Here is a 10,887-nt window from a genome sequence, read left to right as displayed (position 1 = left end):
AAAGAGCAGTTATACATAACATGCAAGATTATGAAGGATAAACAAGATTTATTAATTCTTTTTTGGAACTACGTCACTACTAGTAGAATCACTACAAACGTTATCACTTTCTACGTCAGAGTCAGTATTCAAGGTGCCAAAATAAAACTCTTCATCGTTACTTTCAGATTCGCAGTACACTTCTTTCAGTAACTTTCTTTTTGCCACTTTGGAGTATTATTTTGAAATATCTTAACAAGCAAGAATGCCTAATTACAGTTAAACGTAATTTGTAAAGCTTTATTTGAAATTCTGCGAAGTATCTCCAAAGCTTGTCGATTTCTTCACTCTCAAAAGGCGACTGACTCGCCACGGTGTTTTGCATGGTGAGTGTGGAACGACCGCGTTTGTTTATATTGAGTTTCGATATCTCTGACTTGTCGGGGCAATGTTTTGGTTCGTGACAAGGTCGCTTAGACACTTAAGAGCTTTCAGAGAAATTATGAACTGATACATGAATGAATAGAGTTAAGATTCGTACGGTTCCTTGCTGTGATGGCTGAGAGCAGACATAAGACCGGAACAGTAAAAAAGCTTTGGTGGCTGAGAGTAGACAAACGACTGCAAAGGGTTAAATTTATTTTTAGATTTTTTTATGCAATTTTAAATGGGATTGTTATCTTAGTTTCCCTTTCTGATAGTTTATTATCTTATATAATAAAAGCCTAATATGCTAAGTGTCCAATGGTTTGACCAGTCGCTATGACACGCACTGACCACCAGAGGGCAGACACTCCAACTGGTAGGTTAGCTTGCTGCTGGTGTCCAGCTGATTGGGACTGGGCGAGATGGGCTGGACACATCCTGGAGCTCTCTCACAGTCCCTCCCCGACCCCGATTGTGCACCGGTGGGGTCCGTCAGCTTGACCTGTGCCCTCTTGCAATCCGGGACCCCACGGGGGATGTTGGAGAGCCAGTTTCAGCCTGATCCCCGCAGGCCAGGCTGAATCCGTGCACCAGGCCTCTAGTTGGTGTATAAACATGCAATCGATTTCTGGATATTTACTTTGTATCCTGCTACTTTACTGAATTTATCACTTCTAGTAGTTTTTTGGTGGGTTTTTTAGGGTTCTCTATATATAGTATCATATCATCTGCAAACAGTGACAGTTTTACTTCTTCCTTTCCTGTTTAGATGCCTTTTATTTCTTCTTTTTGTCTGATTACTATAGCTAGGACTTCTAGTACTATGTTCAATAAGAAAGTGGACATTCCTTTGTTGTTCTGACCTAAAGGGAAATGCTTTTAGTTTTTCCCTATTGAGTATGATGTTAGCTGTGGGTTTGTCATATATGACCTTTATTATGTTTAAATAAAAACAGTATGAATTAATATCATAGTGTTCTAATTCAAAATGACAGATTTTCATTAATCTTTACTTTCTTTTCTAGGGTATATCAGACAGAATCTCATATGAAAATAGAGAGAAAGTCAGAAATTGCAGGTAACATATTAATGCAATTCCTTCGAGTCTGTTTTGTATAAAAATTTACTGTGGTTATCTAACCAGATAATTGGTATAACTTATTCTTTATTTTATTGGTTGAAAAGTATATCTTGTGTCGGGGGAGGGCAGTATTTTTTTATTCTTGTTAATTTTTCTAATGCTTTATCAGAGTATCTTTGAAAACTTTAATTTTTTTTAATTTTTAGAAACAGAAACAAGAGAAAATGTTCTGTTTATACAGTAAGTAAGAAAAATGTGATTCAAATTATATTTTAAAGTTATTTATTCCTACTAATAAAGTACTTTTTAAATTAGTGTCCTTTTTAAAAAATATGTTTTTATTGATTTCAGAGAGAGGGAGAGAGAGGAGAGAAACATTATTGATGATAGAGAATTCTTGATCGGTGGCCTTCTGCATGCCCCCTATTGGGGACTGAGCCCAAAAGCCAGGGATGTACCCTGACCAGGAATCACACCGTTCATAGGTTGTTGCTTAATCACTGAGCAACACCAGCCACACTAAGTTAATATCTTTTTAGTTTTTTATTTTTGTATCCCTTTTGTGGAATATTTAGGAATAATTTAAAAAACAAATTGTTGCCCTAGCTGGTTTGGCTCAGTGGATAGAGGGTTGGCCTGTGGACTGAAGGGTCCCAGGTTTGATTCCAGTCAAGGGCACATGGGGGGGGGGCGGTTCCTCAGCCCGGCCTGCACCCTCTCACAATCTGGGAGTCCTCGGGGATGTCCCACTGTTATCATTCGGACATACTTAACACTGCAGCAGAGGCAGAAGAGGCTCCTGCCACCGCTGCTGTGCTCACCAGCTGTGAACTTGGCCTCTGGCTGAGCATCACTCCCCCTGTGAGCACTGCAAGAGCTCCTGCATTGAGTGCCTGCCCACTGGTGGTCAGTGTGTGTTATAGCGACTAGTCGTTCTGCCTTTTGGTCAATTTGCATATTACCCTTTTATTATGTAGGTCTAGAGGCCTGATGCACGAAATTCATGCAAGAGTAGGCTTTTGGGGCCCCAGCTGCCTTGGCCCTCCTGGCCCCAGCTGCCTCACAGCCCTGGCTGCCTCATGGCCCTGTGGCCCCACAGTCCCTGCCCACTGGTTGTTCCGGAAGGTCGTTCTTCTGTGTGGTCTAATTAGCAGATTAGCTTTTTATTATGTAGGATAAGTATGTGCATTGTAAGGCTTATTCTTTTAATAAAGTGATGAAATACTCTTTCATTTATAAATCCTTAAATACATCAGCTGGTATCCTATATAATAAAAGGTTAATATGCAGATCGACCAAACGGTGGAATGATAGGTCGCTATGACATGCACTGACCACCAGGGGGTAGATGCTTAACACAGGACCTGCCCCATGGCGGTCAGTGTGCTCCCACATGGGGAGCATTGCTCAGCCAGAAGCCAGGCTCACAGCTGGCAAGCATAGCAGTGGTGGCAGGAGCCTCTCCTGTCTCCACGATAGCGCTAAGCCGGCAGTCGGACATCCCCTGAGGGCTCCTGGACTGCAAGAGGGTGCAGGTCAGGCTGAGGACCCCCTCCCCCTTCAAGTGCATGAATTTCATGCACCAGGCTTCTAGTAAAATAAATACCAATCTTCAGATTTTTTAATTAAGTTTATTTTTATAATATTAATACATAGAAAAGTAAATACCAGTAGCTTTTGAATACATGAAAAGATGCTTATCTTCAGAAGAGAAATAAAGACTATTGAGATATAATTTTTCATCTAATTAGCTAAGAACATAGGTAAAACATCACTCATTGCTAGTGGGTATAAATTGTAGAAGGCAATTGGCATTATTATTCAACTGTTATAATTCTTGGTAATTGTGATACAGATTTTTAAAATATTTTTTTATATTTTAGGAATAAGACTTCAGAAGATAATTACTGTGAAATTACTGGTGAGTATGATCAGAGTGCTTTTCTTATCATATACCTTTCTCTTCATCCAGATTCCTTGATAAGTAATATCTAAAAGAACAGCCCTAACCAGTTTGGCTCAGTGGATAGAACGTCGGCCTGCGGACTCAAGGGTCCCGGGTTCGATTCCGGTCAAGGGCATGTACCTTGGTTGCGGGCACATACCCAGTAGGGAGTGTGCAGGAGGCAACTGATTGATGTTTCTCTCTCATCGATGTTTCTAACTCTCTATCCCTCTCCCTTCCTCTCTGTAAAAAAATCAATAAAATATATTTTAAAAAAATCTAAAAGAACAGTGAAAAAAAGAGTGTGAAGAGAGCTCTGTGTGTTACACAAAATTTTTAGTTTAAAATTTCACAAATTTACTTCTTCCAAAACTGCTGTTCCTCTTGTTTCCTCTATTTTTGACTCTCACTCATTTATTTTTATTTAATTTAAAAAAATATTTTTATTGATTTCAGAGAGGAAGGGAAAGGGAGAAAGAAATAGAAACATCAATGATGAGAATCATTGATCTGCTGCCTCCTGAAAGTCCCCCACTGGGGATTGAGCCCAAAACATGGGCCTGTGCCCTGACCAGGAATTGAATCGTGACCTGGTCAACGCTCAACCACTGAGCCACGCCAGCTGGGTCTTACTCATTTATATTTATTCACTCAAGTCAGGAATTGAGTCATTTTTTAATATTTGCTTCATTTTCTATATCTATTTGGCTATACTCTTTCTATCCTGTCTCTTAAATATCTTGCAGATCTCTTACTGTTTCTCTATTCCTTCTGCCACTGTTTGAATTCAAGTTCCTATTATTCTTTCTTGGGTTACTCTAAATAGTTTCTTATCCTTCGAATCTATTCTATGTATTTCTAAATCTGATCATATTACCTTCCAGCTAAAAATTGTTCGATGACACTTTTTTGCTTGCAGGATAAAACGCACACTCCTCAGCATAGACTTAGAAAGCCCTTTATGATTTCGCTTGTCGTCTTCTCCAACCTTATTTCCTTTCCTTTATAGGCATCTTTTCCTCTAGCCAGGGATGGGGAACCTTTTTTTCTTTTGCCAAGGGTTTGTATAAATGATTCTATAAATGATGTTATAAATAACATTTGTAACATAATTCACAGGCCATACAAATTTATCAACTTAAAAATTAGCCCGCAATATTTGGTCAAACATTTAACTCGCCCCTAATGCTTTGGCAAGGCCAGACAAAATGATTTTGGCCTACGGGCCAGACATTCCCCATCCCTGCTAGACCATGAAGAACTATTTGCAATTCCTCATGTGGACTTTTTTCCTGCTTATATCCATTGTAAATGCTATTTTCTCTACCTAAAGTGCTCTCCAATTTGCCTAGCATTCTTCTCATTTTTCACATAGCATAACTTTCGTGCTTTTCAAAGTAACCAGTCCACAAACTATTACAATCCATGACTGAGACGAAGTTACTCTGGAATGTAAATCAACTGTGGCTGTAAGCTATTATTTTGTTTAGCTGACATTTTTTCTTAGTAATGGAAATGCTTTTGATTTAGCAGTTCACAGACTGGCACCATACACTAAGTAGTACTGGCTTAAATGGAGTTGTTTTTTGGCAAAGCCAATAAGTTAATCACTCTGTCCTGTGTTTTGACAACACTCCTTCTGTTTCTCAGTCTCTTGTAGAATTTATCACATTGTAGTTTGGTATTTATTTTTGGCTCTTTTGTTAAACGAAATTTTTTTGAGTCCAAAAATTTTGTCTTCACTTTGTACTTTAGTAGACAGTTGTTTTGGGGATCATAATAGGTTCTGAAGCAGTATTTGTTGAATAAATGAGTGGAAACTTAATAAATAAATAAGGCTTATAACAAAAAGCCTATAATTACTTCCCTATGTTTAATCAAGGTTTCTGTAAACTCTTTAAACTCTTCTAAAGATTTGCCATTATTTTTATTTATTTTAATTTTTATTGATTTTAGAGAGAGAAAAAGGGAGATGGAGAGAGAGAAACATGGATTGTTTACCTCCCATATGTACCCTGATCAGGATTGAACCCACTACCTGGGTATGTGCCCTGACCTGGAATCAAACCCAAAACTCTTCAGTGCATGCGATGACAGTCCAACTAACTGAATCACACTGGCCAGAGCCTATTTTTACCTATTGTTATTACTAGAGACCTGATGCACGAAATTTTTACAAGAGTAGGCCTTCCTTCCCCTGGCTGCTGGCACCAGCTTCCTTTTGGCACCCAGGACCCAGGCTTCCCTCACATCTCTGGCTTCTTCCACAAGGTCATCTGGAAGGAGGTCCAGTCTAATTAGCATATTATGCTTTTATTATTGTAGATTTTTTAAAAAATTTTTTTTTATTGATTTCAGAAAGGAAGGGAGAGGAAGAGAGAGATAGAAACATCAATGATGAGAATTGATTGGCTGCCTCCTGCATTCCCCCTACTAGGGATTGAGCCTGCAACCTGGGCATGTGCCCTTGACTGGAATCGAACCCAGGACTTTTCAGCCCACAGGCCAATGCTCTATTCAAACCAGCTAGGGCTATTATAGAACTCTGTCCATGACACAAACTAGCTGGGCAACATGCTCTTTTTAAATCCTCACCAGAGTATATGTTTTTATTGATTTTAGAGGGAGAGAGAAAAGAGAGAGAGAGAGAGAGAGAGAAACATAAATCGGTTGCCTCTTATATGCAGGTGTATAGGATGATGCTCCAACCAACTGAACCACACCAGCCAGGGCTAAAGATTTACTTTTTAACTTAAGTATTTAAAAAATATTTCCTTTTTTATTATAGCATCTTCAATCCTGTATTTCTAAAGTCCAGTTTGTTACGTAAACCTTTATATTTTAACTAGAGGCCCGATGTATGAAATTCGTGCAAGAGTAGGCCTTCCTTCCCCCAGCTGCCGGCACCGGCTTCCCTCTGGCACCTGGGACCTGGGTTTCCCTCGCAGCCCCAGCTTCGTCTGGAAGGTTGTCCGGAAGGACGTCCGGTCTAATTAGCATGTTACGCTTTTTTTATTATAAGTTCTAAAATGTCTTGACTCTAGTTCCTTATTTCCATTCTCATTGTATCTTGCTCTAACATAAAATCTCATCAAGTTGTGTTTGAATTATTACAGTATTCTTTTTTTTAAAAAAATATATTTTATTGATTTTTTATAGAGAGGAAGGGAGAGGGATAGAGAGTTAGAAACATCCATGAGAGAGAAACATCCATTAGCTGCCTCCTGCACCCCCCTACTGGGGATGTGCCCGCAACCAAGGCACATGCTCTTGATCTAGCCACTGAGCCAAACTGGTCAGGGCTACAGTAGTTTTCTTATTGGTTCTTCTTTTTCTTGAGTCTACTTCATGCTCCTTCTCTAGATACCTCTGAGGGAGGAGTCTGGTGTGGAGACTAGAAATAATCCTATATAATAAAGAGGTAATATGCAAATTAACCCTCATGCCATCACAAGATGGCTATGCCCACAGTGGAGGTGGGGTTCCTGTAACGAGCCGTAACGAGTGATCATCAGGGACCTGAGGCTGTGTGGCACCAGGCTGGGGCAGGGGACCTGAGGCTGTGCCCCACACCCAACAAGGCTGGACGGGGGACCTCAGGCCACGCCCCCCGCCCCAGGCCGGGGGACCTGAGCCTGCACCCCCCCAACTGGCAGGGCTTGACAACGGTGGGGCTGGTCAGGTCTGGATCTTGCCCAATGGGGGTAGGGCCGGCCAGGTCCGGGTCTCACGTGATTTCGAGGTGCACGCAGCTGGGCGGGGACTTGACTCTGGGTCCCACGGCATGCCCCATACTCTGACAGAAGGAAGATTTTCATAATACATTTTACTAATTTTCTTTCATCTCTGACACTTCTATTATAGAGAAAAGGCAAATAGCAATATTAAAGATCAATAAAAAATATATATTAAAAAATATTTCCTCTAATTAATTCCCTTTTAATGTGCACGAATTTCGTTCACTGGGCCACTAGTTATTTTTATAAAATGCACATTTCATCATGGGAATGTCTAGATTCCTTAACATAGAATAAAAGGTGATTCAAATCTTATCATGTAACTTCTACTATCCAGGTAATAAAAATGGAGAAGTAAAGGGGGGAAAATGTGGTCCAAACTTTCCATGTTTAAAATTTGTGCCACATTCTAAAAACATTTTAGTCACACAGAGAATACAATAACTGTTTCTGTCTAACATGGGACAATTAAGTCAATGAAATTTAATACCTAAGTCCTTATAAAGGGCTTAGTAACTAGTAAAACTTTAGTAAATACAGTAGCCCCCCTTATCAATAGGGAATATGTTCCATGAATTTTCCACTTAATATTTTTAGATCATGGTTGACCACGAATAAATGAGACTGAAAAAAGCAAAGCCGCTGATAAGGTACTACTGTACTTGTAACCGATGAAGAATCTAACAAAAGGCCCTTGGTGATACATATTTTTGTCATTGACTATTTTTTTTTTCTTAATAGGAATGAACACGTTGCTTTGTGCTCCCATTCAGACCCAGATGCAACAGAGAGAGGTATGAGTTCATGCAAGTGCCTTCATATTTAATTTCCCTTGACAGTTGAAACATTTTAAGAAGTCAAAATTTAATGGTAATGGCATGATTTAGGGGTTATCAATCAAAATGGACCTGTAGACTGGGAAAACTTCCTACCTTTCGAGTTAACTAAGGAAAGTTAAATCACTGCCAGTTTAAATAATAGGGAAATATATTAGTTATATCAGGACTTCTTACACTTTAATGGGCATATGAATCATCACAGTATTTTGTTTAAAAATATAGATTTTTCATCCAGTAGATCTAGCGTGGGCCCTGAGATTCTATACTATCAATCTCCTGGGTCTTACTAGTGCCCTGGTCTATAGACCATACTTTGAGTAGCAAGGAGTTTGACCATATCCTTACAAATAAAATCACTGCATTAAGATTCAAAGAGAATCCAACTTCCAAGGGTTCAGAAGTATTCTATAAAGTAGTCAGCTATGCACTTATCCCTTTCTGAGTCTTTTATTTAAAAAGAGAATGACCTATCAGTAATTATAATTTTCATTATATTTGCATTTGGAATTGTCAGTCCTTTTTATGTTTAGTCATTCTAATGGGTGTAGAATTAACCTTGAACTTTTAATTTGTCCAAAAATACTAAAAGTATTTCAAGGAGAGAAAGATAGAAACATCAATGATGAGAGAGAATCATTGATTGGCTGCTTCTTACATGCCCCCTACTGGGGATCGAGCCTGCAACCCAGGCATGTGCCCTGACTGGGAATCCAACCATGTCCTCCTGGTTCATAGGTCAATGCTTAACCACTGAGCTACACCTGCCAGGCTAGAAAAAAATTTAATAACAAATTATGTACTACACAGCACACCATTGATTCAAACAAACCAATCATGGACAATTATTTTTACAGTACATGTTGTAAAATACATTTTTAAAGTTTTTATTGTATTTGATTTTTTAAAATATTTTGCTTTCATTATAGATTTCAGTTACAGAATACAACCATGAAGAGACACATTCAAATGACCAGACAGTTATCTTTTCAGATGAAAATCAGATGGACCTGACAGCAAGTCACACCGTGATGATTACAAAAGGCCTTTTAGATTGTACAAAAAGTGAAAAGTCCACCAAGACAGATACCACATCATTTGTGGCTAACTTAAAACTTCACACTGAGGATTCAAGAATGAAAAAAGAATTGAATTTTTCCATGGATCAAAACACTAATTCAGAAAAGAAAATAAATTTCAATGACTTCATAAAAAGATTGAAAACAGGGAAATCTAATTCTTCTATAGGACCTGATAAAGAAAATTCTGAGATACCTATTCATTCCATAGAATCAAATAAGGCTTCTTCCATACATCAAAAGCATGTATCCCTTAATGTAGATGAAAATAACAGTAATATGACTAGAATCTTTATAGAAGAAGATGATGGGATGAATTTCACCAAGTGTTATACATCCAATATTCAAACTTTGGTTCCCATATCACCTGAAGCCAACTTAAGGGAATTTAAAAGTGATATTACAGTTTATGGTAATGACTTGATAATAAACCGCACTATACAAATTTTACCCTCTGCAGATAATTTATCTGAAATAGAAAATCAAACTCAGACTATCATGATGGATGTTACAACAGGTTATAGAACTAAAGCTCCAGCAAAGACGACAGTCTTTGAGAATAAACCAAATGCTGCTTTTCCAGACTCTCCCTTAAATCCTAAAGGTGACATACATATTACCAGAGGTCATATTATGGGGACAGAAACTCACATGGTCACACAGACTTCTAACCAAGACGTCAGAACATTGGCCATGGTCCCGGAATCTGTATGTTTCAGTCCAGCAATTCAAGATTATAAAACATTTTTGTATTCTACTTGTAATGATGCCATGGAACTGACCAAGTGTCTCTCAAGTATGAAAGAGGAAGAAAATTTGCTAAAGGATGACCGTAATTATGCCAAAATGTGTCATAATCCAGATACCAGCTCTCTTCTCATGGAGAAAACGATTTACTCAGGAGAGGATAGCATGGACATTACCAAGAGTCAGACACTTGTAATAGAAAATCAAATTTTTAAAGAAGATCAGACAAATGTCCAGATAACAGCCAAACCAATATCTGAAAAAGAAATGATGCTCAAAAATCACATAACTATGTCAAAGGATGAGGAAATGAATGTAAATTGTATCTCAGTTTCTCATGTATCTAAGGAAAGATTAAAACAGACCCAGGCAGATCCTTTGTCTACTTCATTGGCTGGTAAAAAGACTGTAATCTTCACAGGTGAAGATGAGGGTTTGACTAAAAGTCATACAACTAATTTAGGAAGTCAAGCTCCTTTTGCATCTTATAATCTAGCATTCAAGGATGCCAGTACATCTCACTCTGACAGCAAAAGCCTTTTAGATGAATGGGGAAAAAAGACCAAAACTCATAATGAACTCTCCCGACAACCAAAAATAATATCTACAAACATCCTAACTGATGCCTGGGGCAAAGAAATAGATCAAGTTTTGAAGATTTCACCCTATCTTGATAAAGTTTCTCCTCAGCCAGTGGATATTAACCAGGACAAAGCAACAAGCTATAATATAGTATACTCTCGTGGAGATCTTCATAAACAAGTAGCACTGGGAAAGAATAGAAATACAGTTTCATGTGAGCAAGCTTTGTTTCCAATCACTAAACAGTCTTCAGAAGGCCAATCTGCCATGGAAAATCCTAATACTGGTGTTAACAGTCATATAGTTAAATCTGTACCAGACCAGAATTCTAAACTGCCTGAGCCACTGAGGAAAAGTTTAGGTAATCCCACCCTTGACTGTTCTCGTGACAAGATAATTACTTGTTCAGAAGTGGAGCAAAATATGGATCTAACCAAGAGTCACACTGTTGTCATTGGATTTTTTCCTTCTGAAG

The 10,887-nt window shown here is 38.5% G+C and overlaps 1 protein-coding gene across 1 annotated transcript in view; it reads left to right on the top strand.

Annotated features, from left to right (window-relative positions):
* CASC5 (cancer susceptibility candidate 5) overlaps positions 1-10,887 on the top strand; it is a 63,765-nt gene that overhangs the window by 26,993 nt on the left and 25,885 nt on the right. The window contains exons 6-10 of the mRNA XM_015557531.1: positions 1,431-1,483; positions 1,693-1,726; positions 3,370-3,407; positions 7,910-7,962; positions 8,934-10,859. Of these exons, the coding sequence (XP_015413017.1) occupies positions 1,431-1,483; positions 1,693-1,726; positions 3,370-3,407; positions 7,910-7,962; positions 8,934-10,859 (2,104 nt within the window). The remainder of the gene's footprint in view (positions 1-1,430; positions 1,484-1,692; positions 1,727-3,369; positions 3,408-7,909; positions 7,963-8,933; positions 10,860-10,887) is intronic.

This window comes from Myotis davidii, unplaced genomic scaffold (genome assembly GCF_000327345.1).
Source record: "Myotis davidii unplaced genomic scaffold, ASM32734v1 scaffold46, whole genome shotgun sequence".
Classification (NCBI taxonomy): Eukaryota; Metazoa; Chordata; class Mammalia; order Chiroptera; family Vespertilionidae; genus Myotis; species Myotis davidii.
This window is presented reverse-complemented; position numbering and strand designations above follow the sequence as displayed.